Genomic DNA, 22713 nt, shown 5'->3' on the forward strand with positions numbered 1-22713 from the left:
AAAATGATATTAGATTCCCCATGCAAACTTTGAAATGAACAAGCTGAACAAAAATGTTGATAGTGTTGCATTTTGAACAGCATCAGATGAAAATCAAGATGATAATACAGTTCCTTAATATATAAAGGCTTATAAGCCTACATAATTGATAATTTAAATCTAAAAACCATACATTACCCTCGCAAAGAGGGATGAGGGTCTGTTTGCTTCAAATGAGTAGCCCTCCATATGATTTCAGGTCCTTAAGGTAGCATTCATTCCTAAAACGGTTGGAGACCCCTGGTCTAGAACAAACATGCTGTCACAGGCCAACACCACGGGTTAATAAGAATCGGATGACCTTACAGTCCATCTCTGGGTATGTGAATAGACTGGATGCTCCAGAACAACACACACAGTTGATGAATAGCATGTTGTGCTATGTGTTTTTGTGCTTCTCCATTATTACTACATGTCAGTGTGTAACAATAACTCTTTCCAGGTAGCACAGACACACTGATCTGTTCTTGATCAACTGGAAGGTCATCCATTCACAGCAAGGGCATCGACAGTCAGACACTGGTGAGAAGGTTTGAATATGTTAAAGTATGGGATTGAGTTAGTATACTGTAGTATTAATATACTGTAGTATTGAGCATGCTACTGTAGAGTACAATGTTAGTGTAGTATTGAGTATGTTAGTAAGGTGCTTCTCAAGTAGCTGCTCAAGCTCCTTCTCTGAGTTTCTAAATGTTTGTGATAACAGTGGCAATAAGTGATTAATTCCAGCACTGCAGGGCTAATTATTAGGTGCGAATACCTCAAATCCTCTGCATGATATTTTTGGGACTGATTTTTTTCCTTGCTGCAAGTGTCTTTGTGCAAAACGTCTACCGGAAAGCTGATGTCTTTCAAGCTCTTGAAGATAAACTCTCAGCTATTTCTCTCTGGCAAAATATGTGAATAGGATTCATTTGATTTATACTGACATAACTCATCTGAACACGGGAATGAGAACATTCACTTTCTAACCTTAAAGTACTGCTCGGTGATTGGTGAACTGAAGCCATCTCTATTTATGTGTTCATCATGTCTTTACAGCTAGTGGTGTGCGTCTTCTACCTGCCTTTTTCCTCATGCCTGGTTTGCACATAATCATTGCATCACATGTCTCATTAGTGTTGGTGTCATATCAATAACCCAGTTATGACCCAAAACCATTAAAAGCAATCATGCAACTTTAAAATCACAGGCTTCACACACAGATAGGACTATCTCATTTTTCAAGAACTCATCGGATATCATAATCGTACTCATCTAAGTTTGTGATTAAAACACAATAACTGATTAAATAGTGACTAGAAATGCTACAAGTTGCATTAATCTAATATTCCATCAAATTACTGAATGAATGACTAACTGAATGAATGAATGAATGAATGAATTGATCCAAGGAATAATTTCATTGCACTTTAAAACAGGTACATTTCACTGGTCTAAAAAGATCACAATCAACAAAACCTGCGGAGCATTATCCCTAATGGATCTGACCTTTGGAGCCGCATGTTTTCAAAGTCTCCAAAGGCTCCAGGGTACCCAGGATACAACAAGCTGTGCAGCTGACCTCTAGAGAAAGGATTAGATCCCTCTGTGGCATCATCATCTTCTTCACACCAGTCGATAGCTATACTGTTGAGTACTCAGACCCCCTAATTACAAGCTGAACAGGATTTAGACACCTTTGATATTGCTAAAAGTAATCCTGTGCGCAATACCTAGCTTTATTTCTTAATACGTCTCTGCAATCGCAGCATCCTGGGTCTATCTCATTTCTCATTTCAGGTGTAATTAAAGACTTGGCTTAATAAGAATACCATGGCGAAAACAAAAGTGTGGCAACTCTGTTACACTGCAAGGCTTTCATTATTATTGGAAAAAATAGAAACTACATATTACAGCCTACCGGTCATGCACTTGTGGAAGACTATTATTTTAGAGGATTTCTGTAATATGTAAAAGGTGAAAAACTAAGATAATTCCTGGATGGGAATTTATCTTCACTGTGCTGTGCATGTCTATATAAAAATACTAATGACAAAAACAACTGCATCGAAGATAAAAGCACTTCTGTGAGTATTAGTGGCCTAATTTAAATTATGGACAAAGTGTAAAGTCTTAAGTCTAGCTAAAGTTAATTTGATAACTAGACAAAATGTATTGCTAGTTTAATACCATAGGCAGAACATTAAAGCGCAAACATTGATGAGTCAGCTCTATGCTTACATATGCCGCACAATAGCAATTAGAACTTTGTAGCCTATTAGATTTTTAATACATAATGTTTATGAACAGTTTATTTAATGAGCTTCTAACAAAAGTAGTGAGGAATGAATCATATTCCCTGTTAGAGAGAAAGCGTGTAACAGCCTTTTCATGGCAAAGATCAGTGACTGACTGAGTTCCTGAAGTCTTTAAACAAGCAGGCAAGTCTAGCCTCAAAGCCGTTCTACACCTGAAGCGTTATGGTTGCAGAGCACAAAAATTGTTTTAGAAGACTGGTCTAATTTTATGCAAATGTATGGGCCGCCATCACGTCTGATGTAGCCAGTTCCATTGATTATAGTGGAAGCCAATTATTGCAGCAGCATACGCTCTGCGAACGGAACGCTTCAGTTACAGCCTGCTGTAGCTTGCCTTCCAGGCATGGAGGGTGATCGATTCTCAGTGTCCATCTTCCTGCAGCCGCTACCTTTGCCATTACAGTGAAACTCCTGAAATGCACTTGAAGGTCCCTCACAGAGTTCAAAGTGGGAATGAAATCTTGAGTCTTACTCTTAGTGAAGGGCTTGAGGAGTTTTAGGGTTTCACGGTGTTGTCTTTCAGCCTGTTTTGAAGGGGGTTACTTACTAGCACAATAAATTGTGTTTCATAAACAAAGGCATATAGGGATTGATTCACTAATGCCACTTCTGCATTCTATGACATTTAAACCTGCCTTATCACTGCATCACATGTTCCCATACAGCAAAGCATCCCACCCATATTACCTCTTACTGATATTGTCTGAGTGTCTACCGAGCCAAATATTAGCTTACTATTATTGTTCTAAAACAAGCATTTCTGTGGGTGAACTAGTGAACCATATTAAGTCAGATACTTTAAGGTCATGTAATTTAATTACTTCATTGATAAAACCCCTATGTCTGCCTAAAATAACAATCGGTAGAGATGATAGAGGATGTGCTAAATATAAAATGCCTGGTGGCTTTGTGATAAAAGTCCTTTACTCATGAATTATACTAATCCCCAACCCAGACAGGTCGAAACGTCGCTGGTTTTAATTCAAAAATGTGGAAACGGACTGAAGAGCGAATGCACATTGCTGCTCTTGCTTCTCACAATAACAAACTGAACTGCTTCTTCACAGCCACATAACAGGTGGTGTGTCTGTGAGAAAAGGAGTGAGTATGTGACTACATTATGTGTCACCTCAAGTGTGTGAATGCATGTGTGAGAGTGAGAGAGCAAGAACAAAAGAGCGGAAAAAAGGTAGAGAAAGAGAGAGACAGTGTGTGTGTGTGTGTGTGTGTGTGTGAAATAATCACTTCTCAGTAGAAAAGTGATGGATCCAGGAACTCCAGGACTCACCACTTTGAGCAGGCTCAGGTTATCCCTGAGGGAGGCCAGGACTCCGATGAAGGACACGATGAACATGACCACGCCGAGGAGGATGAGGATGATGGCTGGGGCGAGGAAGGCTCCCTGCAGGGTCTTATAGCGCTGACGCTCTACCTCCGCATAGATCCCGATGGCCAGGATGAAACCACCAATCAACTGCCACAACAAAGAAACAAAATGTTGGGTGGCTCACAAGGGGAGTGTGTATAGTGTAGAGCAGGGGTCTCCAACAGGTAGCTTGCGAGCTACCAGTAGCTCCCCACCTGTTTCTAAGTAGCTCTCCAAAAGGTTTGAGATAACCCAGTCACTTGGGAAACATGTTAAAATTCCTATGAAATCAAATTCACAGTCTACAAAGAGACAGGGGTAAATGAATTGAAAGGAACCTTTAAAAAGCATACAAATCTTATTCAGTGGTTTTGGGTGGAGATCAGCTATGTGAATACATGGCACGCTACTACCCCTGGTGTAGAGTGTGTGTCGTGTGTGCACTTCAGGAGGTAGAACAATAAAGGGTTAATAGCGTGTGAATGATACCATATTTTTGCTTCTGTTTGTAACTTTATTTATTTCAGATTTATTTAAAAGGGACAATGCATATACATGAAGTGCTAAGCATAAATGTGTCAAAATTAGCCAAACGACTATTTTATATCTCCGGTCCCCATACTGATGTTAAGAGGATAAAAATTATTTGAAAAAAAAAAACACATTAAATTAAACGTATGTCATCATATATAACAAATAAAAAATAATAAAATATTTAAAATAAGAAGGTTCATGCAACGTGAAAACACTCAGCACATGTTCCGCCACTTAATTTCCCCTGAACATGCGTGATCTGGTTCAACATGTGTGATGTAGGCTACACGTTTGCGTCACCTTCTTGCTTCTAAGTTTAGATGAAGGTGTCAAAAGGGTAAAGATAAATAAAACATTCAAATGCAATGATGAAAATGGCCCTTAAAACAGTATGTCACACTGAATGGTCTCTGACAACTCACTCCACTGGAGACATATAATTTCACTTTCCCATCTGATCCATTTAGCAAAGTCCAACTTCTACACTCCACAATCTAATTACTGCAACTGGCCACAACTGGTCGCAAGTTTCAATGCACCCTCAATTCCTAGACATTTCAGGATATCTAAATCAAGTGCTGTATGCAAACTTCAGTCTCTTTAGAAGATGCAGCCACATGGCAGGACCTGCATAAATTTATTAACACTTAAATAGGGCCACCATATGGTGTGCAGATCAGGAAAAGCCTGGGCACCAGCAATCTCCTCTCCCCTTACCCAGAATTCCTCATATGAACAGATGGACACCCTAAAAAGCACCATTTCTGCTTGGTAAAATATAATTTCTATTGAGTGACTCACATTAACACCCAAAATTAGGTGAATGCATCAGCGGGCTAATAATGCTAACACATCGCGCTAATTTTAACATGGCTTCTTAGTTCTGCTGACGCTGGTTTCTCTGACTCACACTAATGCTCAATTAAATCATTAGCCACAGTGCTAACAAAACCGACTAGCCTAATTATAATGTTCGGCCCTTGCTCTCTTGTTGTTTTCCCATTGCCTTCTAAATAGGGCAGGTAGGCTACAAGCAGAACAGCCATCTGCATTTACTGAAGCCACATTAGAGCCCTATGGAGAGCACTCGAGGGCAGCTGATATAATACATCAACAGCCCAACTCAACATGGCCCTGGTCAAATAGATCATCACCGGCCGTTACCACGCTGAGCCAACATGTGGATAGTGATGTTCCGTGGCTAATTTCAGCATGCTGTGACAATGTACTCTCTCTCACTCACTTCAGTTCCGTTTTCATTTGGACAGGACACTCGGCATTAATTACAGTAGGCTACATCGACTCAAAGATATTGCTCTTCTCTATTTTTGTTCATGATTGCTGCTTTAGAAGCTCGTCCTCTATTCAAATGTGTTCCGTAGCCAACTTTATATAACAGATTTACCTCACAGATGTCATATAATTAACATGAATGTCAAAATTAAGGATGCAATCGGGAAGTCTGGTGAAAGGTTGTTGATATTGACATCAATGGCTAATCAAATGACACCCCACTCATCTGTGCTGCAACGACAATGTGTTTATTTACGATTTCCCAATGGCAAAGAAGGGATTGTGTACAAACACCAGAGAAGCAATTAGCGGAATGTAATTAAAAAAAGTGTATTGGATGAGAACCGCAGGCCAAACATTTGCCACAACAGTTGTTGTTTTTTCCCCCAACTAATGGCCAAGGGATTGGTTTGACTTCTGTATAATAAATCAATCCAAATATTGTTCAAATCAAGTGAAGAAACAATCAGCTGCTTCTCTGGATAACAGATGAAGATCAATGAAATCCCTTGATACTATCTAACACCCCCTTACCACGGTTGGAACACAGGTTGTTTATCAGCTATTGTGTGTGAGTCAGCCAAAAAACCAAGCACAAATACACAGGAAATCACAAGATAAGGCCTCTGAAAAGAACACAATTTGGGGCGGCGGGTGTGGTGGGGCTGGGACTTTGGCAGCTGTGACACATCAGTGACACATGCATGATGTGTGTGTATATGCGACTGCCAGACGTAAAGCTTCGGTCCTGTGCGACTGATCCACGATGGGCTTCCTGAGCTAATAATGGCTCTCTCAGATTGCATCCTTCCATGTGCAATAAACCCTTCCAATTTAACCCTCACAAAAGGCAGACATACAATGGGAGGTAAACTAGGTTATACCCAATACGTTTTGGGCCTTTGAGTTTATGACCAAGATTTTAACAAAGTTTGGAAGTGAGTCATACGGCCAAAACTGAGTGTGCGAATAGCCTTCTTTCCAAACTATTCCTGTCACCATCGCAAAGGGTCTCCCAAAACAGAAGTGACAAAAGCTGGAAAAGTATTTCAGTTACACACACCAAATCCTTGTATAACAACAAAAAAATAAAATGCCTCTCAATCAAAAGAAAAAGGTTTAGGCAATACCTCAAACAGACTGAATGCTGTGGGCAGACTTTCTCAAGACTTTTTTGGTATGCATGCATATTCACCCTCATTAGATATGATTCCTCAGGGTTTTGAACATAACATCTTCCAGTTTCAATGAATTTAAATATATTCTTGGCTAGTGACATAACCCATTATGTCAAATAGATACAGTTGTAGAAATAAAAAATGTAAAATAGATCTCACTGAAATGGTAGTTTCTCACACTTGGATGGAATGTGGAAAGAGACAGTGCTGGGACTGGTTTAGCCAACCCAATCGCCCAGGTGCCTTGAGGGTGTGCACAGGCGTATGCACATATGCACAGATCTGAAATGCCTAAAAGTCAGTGTCATATTAGACTCTGAAAATCACAGTCAACAGTCTAGAATGCAAACATGCCTGTGTGGCATCCATATTCAGTTAAAAATATGTACAAGGTGTACCTAACTGAGGGGACAATGCAACAATCCCCTTGTAATATCATTTAGAAAAAGTGTCTGATAAATTAATAAATGAAAATGTAAATATAGCAAAACCTTTGGGGCAGCTTCACTATGTAATAAAGGCTCATAACAACAACATGTTACATTTATATAGCGCTTTTCTCAACACTCAAAACGCATCACATGGAAAGGGGGACCTCATTAACCACCACCAATGTGTAGCACCCACCTGGGTAATGCACGGCAGTCATTATGCGCCAGAACGCTCACCACACTCCAGCTTGAGGTGGAGAGTGAGGGAGCGAATTCAATTCAATGAGCCAATTCAATGAGCCAATTACAGTGGAGGATGATTGGGGGCAGCCGTGGCCTACTGGTTAGTGCTTCAGACTTGTAACTTGAGGGTTGCTGGTTCAAACCCCGACCAGTAGGCACGGCTGAAGTGCCCTTGAGCAAGGCACCTAACCCCTCGCTGCTCCCTGAGCGCCGCTGTTGATGCAGGCAGCTCACTGCGCCGGGATTAGTGTGTGCTTCCCATCACTGTGTGTTCACTGTGTGCTGAGTGTGTTTCACTAATTCACAGATTGGGATAAATGCAGAGATTTCCCTCACGGGATCAAAAGAGTATATATACTTATATATACTATACTATACTATACTTATACTATGATTACGGGGGCCATAATGAATGAGCCAGGTTGGAAATTTAACCAACCAATAAAACCAAGTATTCACCCACCCCCCACCACCCTTGTATATTTTTCGCTTTGGAATCTTTGTCAATATAATTTGCCCTTTTTTACAATAATTTACAAGAATCTCCTTTTTAATGTCAAAGTGTAAGCAAATTTCTACAAAGTAATGTTAATGTTAAAATATACACTACCGTCACTCCATTATAGACAGAATAACCTGAACCGCTTCTTCCGCTTCTTTGCTCGCTTTGAAGCACAAAGCAGCACCTGCCCACAGAAGACCCATCCCCCTCTACATGAGCAGCCCCTGTGCCTCTCTGCCGACAGCGTGAAGAGGACACTTGCTGCTATCAACACCCGTAAGGCAACAGGTCCAGACAACATCCCAGGTCGTGGCGCTGAAGGACTGCGCTGGGGGAGCTTAAGGATGTCTTCACAGACATCTTTAACACTTCCCTGAAGCAAGCCATCGTCCCATCATGTTTCAAAGCTGCCACCATCATACCTGTGCCGAAGAAAACTGCTCCATCCTGCTTCAATGACTACCGCCCTGTGGCACTGACACCCATCATCATGAAGTGCTTTGAGCGGCTTGTCATGTCACATATCAAAGCCATTCTCCCCCACCCTGGACCCTTCCAGTTTGCATACCGAGCCAAGCTGGTCTACAGAGGATGCAATCTGCTCTGCCCTCCACCCAGCCCTCACCCACCTGGAAAAAAAGAGACTCGTATGTGAGATTGCTGTTTATAGACTTCAGTTCTGCATTCAACACCATAATACCACAACAACTCATCTGCAAACTTGACAAACTGGGACTCAGTACCTACCTCTGCAACTGGCTACTGGACTTCCTCTGTCAGAGGCCCCAAGTAGTAATGCGTGTTGGCAACAATACCTCAAGCAGCATCACACTGAGCACAGGGGCCCCAAGGCTTTTTGCGTGCTCAGTCCGCTGCTCTTCACCCTGCTGACGATGACTGCACTGCAACCTACAGCAACAATCACATAGTGAAATTTGCTGACGACACAACTCTGGTGGGTCTCATCACCAAGGGCGCACGAGACTCAATACAGGTTGGAGGTCGACCATCTGACCACGTGGTGCAGGGACAACAACCTCCTGCTGAACGTCCAGCAAGACCAAAGAGATTGTTGTTGACTTCGAGAGGTCACACCCAACACCTGCCACTGACCATCGACGGTGCTGTGGTGGAGAGAGCGAGCAGCACCAAATTCCTGGGGTGCACATCAGTGAAGACCTCTCCTGGACCACCAACACTGCATCACTGGCGAAGAGAGCTCAGCGCCTGTACTTCCCTATGAAACTCAGGCGAGCAAGTGCTCCACCAGCCATCATGACCACATTCTACCGGGCACCATCGAGCATCCTCTCCAGCTGTATCGGCTGTGTGGGGAAGCTGCACTGAATACAACAGGAAAGCCCTGCAGCGCATAGTGAACACAGCTGGAAGGATCATTGGTGCTTCACTCCCTCCCCTGAAGGACATTTACACCACCCACCTCACCCCCGACCAAAATTGCGAGTGATGCAAGTCACCCCGCTCACAATCTGTTTGATCTACTGCCCTCTGGGAAGAGGTACAGAAGCCTGCGCCCTCCCGACTACCAGACTCACCAACAGCTTCATACACCAAGCTGTAAGGATGCTGAACTCTCTCCCTCCTCTCCCCCCTCCACTACATAACATCCTGGACATTGGACCCACAATGGCCGCCTGCACTACTACACTTGCACACTTGTACACTTTACAACTTGGTGTTGTTGTCCTGAAAACACAACACTTCTGCTGCTCTTACATAACTTGCACCACTATGCCACTTTCTTTATTACTTAGGTCAAACAGAACTACCCAAGCCTTTTATTGGCCTGACTTTGCACTAGTATTTTATTGACTGTCTATGCACAATTTCAACCAAATTTTGCTGCTCTTATTTTTTTTCATTATTATATGTGCCCTCTTATTTACTTATTTACTTACTTTTTTGTTTACTTGAATGTTATGTTTGTCTGTGGACTTAAATTGGAAAAATATGTCTTGTCTTCACCGTGGGATAGTGAGAAACGTAATTTCGATCTCTTTGTATGTCTGGAACATGTGAAGAAATTGACAATAAAGCTGACTTTGACTTTGACTTTGATACCAGCTGAGATCAGTTGCATTGTTTTTTTAATCAGGGCAGCAGTTTTCAGATTACATTATGTTCCTACATAATTGCAATGTTTTCTCAGTTAGCCTTTTAAAATGATATCAGATTAGTAAACAGAATGTGCCTTTGGAATTTGGATTAATGGTTGCTGATAATGGGCAATGTACTGTATATACTGCATTAAAGATCAGGCATTTCACCCCAGCGCAAATAATAGATTAACCAAACCTGGCAGTACAACGAATCCTTAGGGGGACAGTTGGTAAGTGTTCTTAACAGTCTTCTGTAATACACTCCGGGTTCGACTATGTTGTTGGTGCTTCGTTTTATGTGTAGGGACCCTGAGCAAGCTACTGACGAGGTTTGGTGCTGTTTTGAACAATATTACTGGTTAACATATGCTATTTTGGAAGCGTTTGGCTCACCGCCTTTAGCTAATCTACTGTTTGCGATTTGGGGCTAGCTATACCGGCAAGCACTGTAGTGGTTGATCAACGAAAAATACTGTCTCCACGGCTTATTTGATGTGTTTTAATGCAGAAATAGGCCCTGGGGTCAATTTTCGCAGGAGTTACACTTTAATTATATTACAATGCAAAATTACAGATATTAGAGACATTCCTGGTGTGAATCCACAAGCAACCCTGATGCAGTAGGCCTAGTGATGGAACGTAGACGAGACGCACCCGTCACACATTTGATGTAAGTAAGACATAAGGCCTGACTCACACGAGAAGTATGGCACGTGCATGTTGGCTGTGTTACCGGTCCGTTTTCATTTCAACACCCATGTTAACAGGTTAGAGCATTCCAACTGCCTCCATGCCACATAACTGCAGATAACTGTGCTGCAACTGCAAGTGATCTAGACAGTAAAAGTAGTTGCTATTTTTCACGCAAGAGGTAAGCATGTTGGAAGTAGTCCTGTAAAATGATACAATGAAAGAGAATAGCAGTTCATCAGCAGCCCCGGGCCGAGTGAGGGCGGCTCCTGGGGTGACTACACACACGCCAACACACTGCAGCAGTGACAGAACTAACGCGCCAAGGATCTGGTGTGTGAATCGGCCCTAAGCAATGCTGCCATCACATGTTTGATTAGTTTGCTAAGCTAAGATGTATTACTATCGAATATGTGCATTTCATTTAACATTTTGGATTTCAAAAGGACTCCAAAATCCCACTGAAGATTAAATAAATGACCTGCCTTTGTATTTATAAAACTGTAGTATCAGACGGAAGAACTGGAAGTGTCCTTAAATTTACACATACATCACTCTAGTGGTTATTACCCAGTGGAGTGCCATGCAATGCAAAATGAGTTGCTCTGTGTAAATATGTTGTGCTCTATTGTGTTGAGATACAGTATGTTTGCCCTGGGTAACAGTTAGCTACCTATCTAAGAATTAATAACTGTTTCCTTAGCCATTTTCATTAAATTGGAAACCTTGTTTTCCTGCTAGTCAAATGTAAACAACGTAGCTATCAAAATATAATCAAAAATTACTTTTTTAAAATGGCGCCAACAAATGTAAACAAAACTTCTCAAAGGACATTTGAGAATGTGTCTCACAACAACCATCATTATCTTCTTTTATTCTTTAGGCCTACCCATCTCATGCTGTTAAACAGCAGATATCAGCCAGTGGTGCACACCCAAAGGAAGAGTATCTAATCTATCTATAGAATTTACATTTACATCTATTCATTAGCAGACACTTTTATCAGCATTTTTTACAGCATGTTTACTTGTAGCTAGGAGATACTACTGCCTCTGTCAATACTATTACTATAATATACTATACAATACAATACAATACTATTACTAGCACTCTTATCCTCTAGTAGCACTCTAGTCAGCACTCTTATCCTCTAGTAGAGTAAGACATTATAAGTACTAGTCAAAGTGTGATAGGAGGAGAACGTGATGAAAGAAAGTAGATGAGGGAAGAGAAGGAAGTGGTAAGTTCAAGGTAAGTGCGTATTAGGTATGTTATTTTGTTAGAAGTGTTAGGAGAGGAGGTATCCTTGGAAGAGTTGGGTCTTTAGAGTTTTTTGAAGACAAAGAGGCTGAATCCCAATTTCTTCCCTCACAGACTTTGATGGGCATTCCTGTGAACTTTGTATCCTTTGTGTCCCACTGCAAAATTGTGAAGTGCATGAGGGCTCGCTCACACCCTTTCTGTGTGCCTTTTCTGTTAGTTGGCATATGCAGACTTCACTCAAGGGAATTACCAATAATTCATAGTGTTGTGACGTGAAACACGAGCTTACCCAAAAGCAGGCTGGAAGGTTGAAAAAACATTAGTAAACAACTGCCATAAAATGGAAACGTGTTTGCAACATGTTTTTGGTTGGATAGGTCACAGGTGCGGTCCCATTCCTGTTATTAGCCTTTAACCTTTACAGCTTCTCAAACTTGACCACTTACCAACGGATGTCAGTTAAGTCTTTGAGGGGTTCAGGGCTTAGACCTTAGGGATGGGATGGGGGATTCAGCCAGAGTTTAGTTAGGCCTAGGGTATGGTGTGCATTTTTGTTTCAGAGCCGAGAGTAGCTTGTGTGCCCAATACACTTACAATATTAGCAATTACTGACTTGTCGGACAGGAATTGAGTACAAAACAAAGTTATTTTACACTGTCATCAGAGCCCTTGAGTGTTGGCAGGAATGTGTAAACAAGGGTGATGACCAAACTTGGACTGATGTGAAGTGTACAGTGCAGGACACACAAAGGTTGGCCAAATGTTGGACCCTGATGTGCCCAATCTGTGGTTCAAATTATGTCTAGGATTGCTGCCACTTTTAGAGGACTTTTAAACACTATAAGAGGTTTACTGATACCAATCAGTTTTAAGTCAGACAGACTGGAGACGGGGATAATTGCACTTGGCCATCTATTTATTAAACATATAATACACAAGTATTAGATCTTCAAATTGAGCCAATCAGATAATTTCATTTTAAAGCTTTACGGCTGAAAGTAACCCAAGAGCAAACTGCCCATGATTTATTGCAGTTTCTGAGCACTGGCACCATGCTTTGTTTGGATTTTTCTTAATCTACAAGAGGGACCATTCATCAACAGGAGGGCATGCAGACACCAGTTGTGAGCAAACTACTAAAACAGACGATTAGCCAAATATGTCAGATTGCCGTAATAACGACACCCATCCCCAGCATGTTTGTTAGGAGACAAACGGAGTATAATATATAATATCCATGCACATAAAGCTCTTGAGGTCAACAATTACTTTATACCACCAATGACATGAGCACAGGTGTGTCGTCATGACGATTTTTGTGCTACCAATATTGAACCCTGTCAGGGCCAGACCTCAGGGTTGTTTGGAGATGAAACCAGACAAGGAAGGGGAGGTTTAGAAGGGATTTTTTCCCTACAAAAATCAGCTATGAGTGTCTACTCTCTGCCAGCACCTCCATGCTGAGAGGTTACTAAAGGGCAGAGAGCTGTGAGAATGCTGACCGGTTTGAATGGACAGAGAATGACCATCACAGGAGGCACAAATCACTGAAGTATGGCCTGGCTGTGTGACGTGTGTAACAGTATGCGGTAGTGTGGTTTTTTAAAGGCTGTTCAATGGTGGGATAATGTGGGCGAGTGGGAGGCCTGTGATGCCATGCATGTCCATTGTTTATGCTGGGTGTGATGGGCCTGGACGTGTGCAGACCTGTTCTTATGTAGCACTGCATTGGTAAGTGGTAATGGAGAGAAATAGAGAAAGAGAGAGAGGAAGTAGTGAGAGCATAGGCAGAGTTTTACATTTGAGCCAGGGGCAGAAAAAAAATAATAATTGTAGCAGCTGAGACCTGGCCTACCACTTGCGGAACACAGCATGAGCACATATGGAGAAAACAAACATGCTAAATAAAGATATATATAATTACATTGTAACAATTTAACAATTCGTCCTTATGAAATCCAATGCAGCACGGTTGTCTTGAAACGCAATAGACAGGGGTGTCGCTTAGCAGTTGAAAACATTCGGGGCTTAGCCCATAGTCTGGTTGCTGCTCACTTTTGATAAATTAATCCACCGCCTCTAGACTCATTTGCGCCACATTAATTGAATATTTTGTACAATCATATTTTGTCAATTAAAGAATGTAATGACCTTCCATCTTGACATTTCTGTTTGCTATTAAAAACAAACTATATAACCTAGTCTAGTGTAACGGATGCCACCTAGCTTAGCTGTGCTTGTGGAACGTTGGTAAACCTCCGACGCCTCAAGAGTGCTGCTGGCATGCGAGCCAACAGAGTGGAGTTTTAAATAACAAGATGCATCGGTTCATGTATGCTTAGCTTAAGGAGAACGAGTCATTGAAAACTCAAATTCGATTCTACAAAGGCAAATTAAGTAAACTCCAAACTGTAGGCTACTGAGTGCAGGGCAGACCTAAATCATAGCGAGAACTCCAAAAATCAAAGGAAGTGTTCACCTACTGTACAGTCTGATGCCTCTCCAAACGCAGAAACGAAGCGCAACATGCCATTACGTTAAGACATGTTAAGAAAAATATTAATATTTTGCTGTAATCCAATGGCACGAAAAAAATGTAATCCACAGCGATCAGTAGGCCTAGATGCACAAAAAGGGTCATGGTGTAGCCAGGCCTACGTGAGTCACATTCACCAGCCAGTTCCAAACAGGTGAACAAGGCTTCGCCACTTTGCTGTTTAAACAAAGTGGAATAAAAAGTCTAAATCTACACACAACGCAAAATCAATTAGTAAGCTGACAGGACATTTATATACATGGCATTTAGGCAACCTTTATTGCAATGTTGGCACGGCAAGATGACCATACTAGTGCAACAGTAATTTTCGTTTTTTGCGTCCTGCATGCCTCGTCAGGTTGGCCGTAATATCGCTTTCGATGTGATGTGAAGGATCGCAAGGGGAGAAAACCTGGCTGCTCCCATCATCAACCGCAGCCCGTTCCTTATATTGTTGTTTTGTGTTATTTAAATTATTTTTAAAATATCTGGTCATGCCAGACGTATGTCACTAATTTTTGAAACAATGCAATTACCCGTTTCCACCAGGGGGGGCAGTGCTCCCCCTGCCCCCCCACTAACTTCGCGTATGAGTGAGAGAGAGGGAGAAAAAGAGAGTGAGAAGAGAGAGACATAGAGAAAGAGAGAGAAGAGAGAGGGAGAGAAAAACAGAGCGCAGTACAGTACAAAGAATAGTGTAAGTGACAAAATAAAAGAGAGAGAGGGAGAGAGAATAAAAGAAAGAGTAAAAAGAGAATAGAAAGAAAGAAAGTAATTAGGTGGGTGAAATGTTAAGTATACAGACATATAGACAGGAATGAAACATATTTTCTACACATGTTGAAAATTAATGGTTTGATCAAAATGCAATCAGCCACATTGTTACTCAGAGGAGTCTGATGTAGATGCTGTGAATACCAGGCGATAATTTCCCATACATTAACCCCAGACTCTGAGATCCTCATTACATAAAGAACAACTAGGATGTTTTAAGATTTCATGGGAAAACCTGGCAACATAAAGATGCATTGAGATAAAAAAAAAAAGCCATTAACCAGAGAGTTGTTTTTGGGAGAGTGAGTGATAGAAAGAGCTTGCGGAAGTCAGCATGGAGGCAATCATGCAAATTTAGGGAAATGAGATGTATAACAGTTGTAAACACCAAATACTGTATCATTCAAAATAACTTCTGTTCTGAGCCTCAAAGAAAGGGTGAGACATATGAACTCTTGAACTCCACAACATTAATAGTGTAGCAGCTTTGCCTCAAAGACATGTTGCGCTTTAGCCTTCATTAGTATCAGAGTATGTTATGTCTGTTCTGTTGATCTGCTGGGTCTAGTCATTTCAAACTCCACTTACTGTGAAACTATACAAAACATGTACCGGTGATCACTGACCATAAACAAATTAAACTGAAGTATCCATTGATGAGTTCATTTATTTAGTTTCCAAAAACGATCAGGTACCATTGGTGCATGTCCTCCACATGTTAGACCGGCTGCTGAGGTGAATCTACCATATGAATACAAGCAAGCAAAGAGCATGGGCTGACTTTGTTGTCTAAACACATCCGAAAGGCATTCAATATACACACACCCTTTGCTCCAATTCCTCAGTGTCACCATCTCAGGGTGTTTTAAAAGAACCAAACTCAATCCATTATAGTAATACTAATAATGGTGCAGCCAAAGGTGAATCCACTAATATTTAGTAGCCTGTAAAGTTGTGGGTTCAATTCCCGGCTTCCACCATTGTGCCCTTGAGCAAGGCACTCAACTCCGAATTGCTCAAAGGACAGGGGTCTTTGTAAAATAAGTTACATAAGAAGTCGCTTCAGATATAAGCATCTGCTAAATGAATAAATCTAAATGTACATATTTCTGGTTAGCAAAAAAAATTCTCATATTGACTCTGCTGGACAATAATGAATCGTAGTTCCCTGATTTATTTTAATGTTAACAGAGAACTCAGTTTCTTAGAGGAACTGCACTGACCTAAATAAACCCACCGAAACAGAGAACCTGTTCATTTCAGCTCCTCAGCATGTTTATGTTGACTGAGATTATACACTGTTGACTATTTCAATCTTCAATGGCTTTTCTCATGGCCAAAACAAGCTCTTTGCACTTGTCAACTCCTAAATCTTACATCATCCACAAAATCCTGAGATTTATGACAGGCAAGAGAGAATAAGACCAGTCTGAGTCACAACCAATATGTCTCACAGTGTTTAAATTCATACAACTCTAGGGAACAGACAATATGAGGTTCTCTTAAGTGCTGTGGTGCATTTCAAAGAAGCCAAGGAAAAAAACACAACAAACATAATTGTGAGGGTCAGAAGTGCATATAAATAATGAAACAAAGATTAACTAGGACACTTAAAACAAGCCTAGTTATTCCGCCTTATGAGACACCTGTCCCAACGTAGCCTTAATTATGACTGGCGGGAACACAATTGCAGGGTAAACAAATTATATTCTTGATTGATTAATCACCACTATGTGGATACTGTTTTTAGAATTGATTTAGATTAAGTGTTAGTTAGTATAATTTGTATTTTAGTATATTCTTTATCTTCTACTGTCCTTATTGCTTAGTTGTGTTTTTATATTATATACTTTTAATTACTTTTTTTGCTGTTAGTGAATGTGTGTGTGTTGTCTGTATGCTACTGAGACCTTGAATTTCCCCTGGGGATCAATAATCTATCTATCTATCTATCTATCTATCTATCTATCTATCTATCTATTCAGCCAACTGAAGCATACACGGCACAGCATGGCACTTCCTCCACACCAAGCGTAAAATATGAGCCAATCTTCAGACAATAAAAACGATTAAAGGAACTATTGGTATAAGGAGCTGAGTGGCATCTAATCAGTATAGTGTGTTACTATGCAAGGTTCTCTCATCCTTCTAAGCTCCATACAGACATTTTTGACACACACTGATGTTTAATGATTAGTGAGTAAAGTCTCCTTGACCATATCCATGTTACCAGGCTATCACAGCAGAAGATTACCTAATGACAAACCCCAACATTATAAATATTGTGCTAAGGATGTCACATGACCCAAAAACATTGGGTTATGCATCTTGTCAACTATGTCTTATTTGGAAAACAAACATAGGGATTGATCAGATCCCTTTGTTTCATTGATCAGGGATTGATCATTATTATCAAATTATTTTTTATTTCTTCATCAAATTACTTTATGGTTATAATCCAGCACAAAACATACTGAATTAGCAGGTGCAATGAAGTAGCCTACTCTAAGTCATTTAGTTATTTTACCCCCCACAAAACTTTGGGCTAATAGCGCAATTCAATGAATGTACGTCGTAAAAGACTAATTTCTTTTGCTTTATCGGTTTTAATGTATTCATCAGACTACAAATCGGCCTTCATACAGCTTACAGTATAGCCTAATAGGCTGCTTACGTGATAGCAAGTTTCACTTGATTAGACCAGTGTCTACAAAAACCATCAAGCAGTCCCATTTAAGCTACTACTTCCAGTCCAAATAAATGACAGGTACAAAGGTAGCTGCCTTACAAATAACTCTCATTATGAAAGGCGGGGGAGGGTGTGGCTTCAATGGTAGAACTGCGTAAAAACACCAAAAGTAACAGGTTGACACAAGAAAAATGTTGAAAAACACATTAACAGAAGGGAGTTTTGTTCTCTACAATATATATTATTATAAAATACATGCACAAGTCCGATTATGGTCATACCAACCTGACTCAACGATTAGGCTCCTGTCCTACAACTGCTCACAAACGCGGCTAGATTGCCACCACCCCTCCGAACACACATTTAATCTAATTGAATTGAGAGACTCCCCATACTCACCCAGAAAACCGTGGCGTATATAATGAGAGTGAACTTTAGAAAGAGGTAAGAGCACCTCTCGCAGTACCTAACATCTGACATGTTTGATGAGCTCTGTCGCACTCCACGTCCGCAGATTCTCCAGATAGACACTTCCTGGTTCCAGCTCTCACCTGGAACTCCAGTCGCGCCCCACACGCGCTCGCCTAGCACTGAAACAGAGGCATCACAGACGTTCAGGTCTGCTATTTGGAGACGGTGGCTACCTGGGGCCTGATTTAATGTAGGCTACAGCTTTTACTTCCTGACTAATACAATGTGTTGTAGCAGGGGATTCACGCGCAGTCTATTGGGCTAGTGGTAATGTGATTTAAATAACAGTGAGTCAGTCGTCTGGCGCCTTTATTTGTCGCGTTCATAAACAATATGCTCTATTAGGCCTACAATGGGAATGTCAGATATGCCTTCTTGACAACCAGACGTAGCTAATGTAAACACGTAAAGCTTGGGGCATCAACACATTTATAGGTGAAAATGGGCAGCCATCCCATTCGCCCCCCTTTGTTGACACGTGAAATATCATATCACCCTTTTCTTGTTTACATAACTGAACTAAATTAAATGTAATTTACAATTGACTGACACCTGATTGTAATGTGATTTAGGAGAATTTCAAAATATAACGTATCCTTTTATTTGTTGCATTGGCCCATAATTTAAGTGCAAACTTATTTGGGAAGTGTTCCCACAATGGCCACAGTAGCACTGTATCATATGATGCCACATGGTGTCACTTGTTTCAGTGTGCATCCGACCCACATATGATAAGTAGGCTACGTTTTGCCGAAATTACAGTTAATAAATATGAATTTCAAGTAATTTCCATGCAAAGTAAGGATTTGAAATAGATGAGACCTGGTGATTTTACTACTGATTTAATTTCAAATAGGCTATACAAATGCAATGACTAAGTCTGAACATAGATAGAATATAACCACACATCACATTCAGAGCTTAGAGAGGCAAATCCAAGAAACCTGTTTTCTGAATAATAAAAGAGTTCCTCCTGCCCACCAAACATGGACGATACCTCCAACTCACCACTCACGTCTATCATGCATTTGTGTATGTAATACCTCTTGTGCGTCAATATTGCTTCTGTTCAAGGTGTCTTTGCTTTAAGGCCGTTGCATTTTCATTCTAAAGATTATAGCAGCACCCCTAGGGCATGATTCAATATCACGGCAGCAGGGCCAATCCTCTGTGTGACACACCTACACATACTGTCTGTCTACACACACATGATAGGGCCTACAACATGGAATCTTTTAACTTTTTTGCCTAAAGGTTATTACAAACTGTTGTACAAGAAATAAGTAAAATGGTAAGCTTGATGGGGCAACATTTCTATCTATTTCACAGATTGGACGGTCATGGACATATTTTGACAAAGAAATTGTCACACCGGGGTCTGGAATCGAAACCAGACGGCTATGGTGGTAACCAAATGATTAAACCACTGTACTATGGAAATTAAGTCAAGTGCAGAGGTAAAGTTTAAAACTTTTATTTTATCTTTAACAGTTTATTAACAAGTCAAAACTAGATCAAAAGGCTGAAAAGATCCAGACAAAAAAATAACACAAGAATAGCAGAATTCCAAGCAAAAATACAACATAAAAATCCAAGGTACAAACCATCCCAAGTCAACAGCAGCAATGCACAAAAACAGAGCCAGAGAGAGAGGTGGGAGTCCCAACTCATGACAGTAAATTAGATGAAATGAGAAGGTCTGACTCAATATGTTTGCTATTCTCTAACCTGCATTCCTAAGTCTTCTACAATGACCATGCACTTCCCTCTCTTCTATCCTCTACCTCCTTTGTCTTCTACCACTTTCTCCTCCCCACTTTGACTAGTACTTATAATGTATGCATTCATATCCTCTAGTAATAGGATTGACTGATGCAGCAGTAATTAGGTCTCCTCTGCATTGTGGCTTAAATGTTATTCCACATTATTTGGATAAAAAGTGTCTGCTAGATGGATAAATGTAAATGTTAATGTAGCCTTGGGTTATTTTCACTGATACAGAAGGTTGAATTTAACACAGGCCTATTCATTCTACTTTCTATTCCCTTTTGATACTTGTTGAACCTCTCCAAAACCTAAAATGAGATTAACATGATTGCAATTCGCTGCAAACTGAAGCATTCTTTGGAATTAATTATGGAACTTAGTAAATGAGCAAACAGGAATCATTAGAAGGTCAAAACTAATCAGTAGAGTTGGCAGCTGCAATGGTTTATTGTATTAATGTGGGGGTAACATTACTAGGTAATATTCAGGTAAATCTGTCAATTGCAATGTTTCGACCCTGCTGGGTCTTCTTCAGGCCTGAAACATTGCTTTTGTACATTAAATATAGGAGTCTAAAGCAGTGTTGCGGACATTCACTGGAGTAAGTTTTTTTTGTCCTGCACCTGCCAGAAGGTGGAATGTGCACACAATAACTTGCCCCAGATCCATTTCCATCAACCATGGACTAAAACGAAAATTGTTTGAGAATATTTTTCACAAGTATAGAACATTTCCAACATGTAAATGATGCTGGCCTTTGTGATCAGTTTGGTTATGCAGCTATATTCATGTGTTTGAGACTAGTTTAGTCAGAAGGCAATTAGAAGAACTTTACGTAGTAGAGTGTACTCAATCTGTGGAGCATGACTAAATGCTTTTTAAGTACAATTTAATAATTCCTGTTTATCTGGGGCTGAATCGATTTGAAGGACTATTCTGGACCATTACTTTGTATGGTGTAATGAAAGAAAAATTCATAAGAGGGCATAACCTCAGGTAATCCTCGTCTTGTCATGTATTTACGCTCATGGGATGTGTCTTTTGCAACCTCACCCTCACACCTGCTATAAATAAACAGTACACTGGTGAATAGTAGATTTAGATAAAGATGGATATAGACATATGGATTTTCAGTTATAGACATATGGATTTCCACATCATATCAAGAGCATTTGAAGATATGATGTGGAAATCCATATATATATATAAAAGTATGTATGTATGTATGTATGTATGTATATTCAGTCAAAACAGAACCTATACTGTAGATGTGGTGCTGCAACAATCAGAACCCTGGCATCCTCCATTCCATTCACTAACACAGTATGTGCATGTATGAGTCTGTTTGCCTGTCTATTTGTCTATCTGTTTGCCTGTCTATCTGTCTGTCTTTCTGTTTGTCTGTTTGCCTGTCTATCTATCTGTCTGTCTGTTTGCCTGTCTATCTGTCTGTCTGTCTGTTTGCCTGTCTATCTATCTGTCTGTCTGTTTGCCTGTCTGTCTGTCTGTCTGTCTGTTTGTTTGCCTGTCTGTCTGTCTGTCTGTCTGTCTGTCTCTTTAATGGACTGCCGTGGCCCATAATGGGCAGCCGTGGCCCGCTGGTTAGCACTCTGGACTTGTAACCGGAGGGTTGCCGGTTCGAGCCCTGACCAGTGGGCCGCGGCTGAAGTGCCCTTGAGCAAGGCACCTAAACCCTCACTGCTCCCCGAGCGCCGCCGTTGATGCAGGCAGCTCACTGCGCCGGGATTAGTGTGTGCTTCACCTCACTGTGTGTTTACTGTGTGCTGTTTGTGTTTCACTAATTTACCAATTGGGTTAAATGCAGAGACCAAATTTCCCTCACGGGATCAAAAAAGTATACTTATACTGTCTGTCTGTCTGTCTGTCTGTCGGTTTGCCTGTCTATCTGTCTGTCTGTTTGCCTGATTGCTGTAGGAAATGTTTTTTTTATTTTTGTCCAAATTCTTCAGGTGATACAAACCTCTTCTGGCCAGCTTGCTGGACTCTACTCTAGACTGCGCATCTGGTGTTTATGAACAGAAACCAGCTTATTGGACAATTAATTAGGCAAGGGAGAGGCTAAGATGACCATAGCAGACCCCATTAGTTAGTTCTTCCTGCAAATGGAAATAGTCTACATTTGGGCATGCACAGTAGCAAAAACAATTTAGTTTGCAATTAGAATGGAAAAAAGGGGTTATGACTGGTCTGACTTCAGTTTCTCACAAATGCATCCACATAAGGCTAGGAATGAATAACTTCCCACATCATTATAGAATTCTATCTTAGCGTATGATGCTTTGCTTTTTAAAGACTTAGTAATTGGAGTCTTGCATATTAAAGCTCAGACTCACTGTAATCATTAGTGTAATGAATTAATGTGTGTTTTCATCACGACTTTTACATGCGCGTGTTTGGGTTGGGAAAGAGTATGGATCCATATGCAACCTGTTCTGCGCCTGAGACATACGCTGTTCTACATACATTTAACTTTGATATCTCGCCCGAGGCCATAAA

At 40.7% G+C, this 22713-nt stretch overlaps 1 protein-coding gene across 1 annotated transcript in view; it reads right to left on the minus strand.

The window, feature by feature from the left end:
• tspan15 (tetraspanin 15) overlaps positions 1–18599 on the minus strand; it is a 42771-nt gene extending 24172 nt beyond the window's left edge. The window contains exons 1-2 of the mRNA XM_048270077.1: positions 18358–18599; positions 3628–3813 (exon numbers count right to left, since the gene is read on the minus strand). Coding sequence (XP_048126034.1) covers positions 3628–3813; positions 18358–18438 — 267 coding nt within the window. The 5' untranslated portion in view covers positions 18439–18599. The remainder of the gene's footprint in view (positions 1–3627; positions 3814–18357) is intronic.
• Between the last annotated feature and the right edge of the window lie 4114 nt (positions 18600–22713).

The sequence above is a fragment of the Alosa alosa genome, chromosome 18 (genome assembly GCF_017589495.1).
Source record: "Alosa alosa isolate M-15738 ecotype Scorff River chromosome 18, AALO_Geno_1.1, whole genome shotgun sequence".
NCBI lineage: Eukaryota > Metazoa > Chordata > Actinopteri > Clupeiformes > Clupeidae > Alosa > Alosa alosa.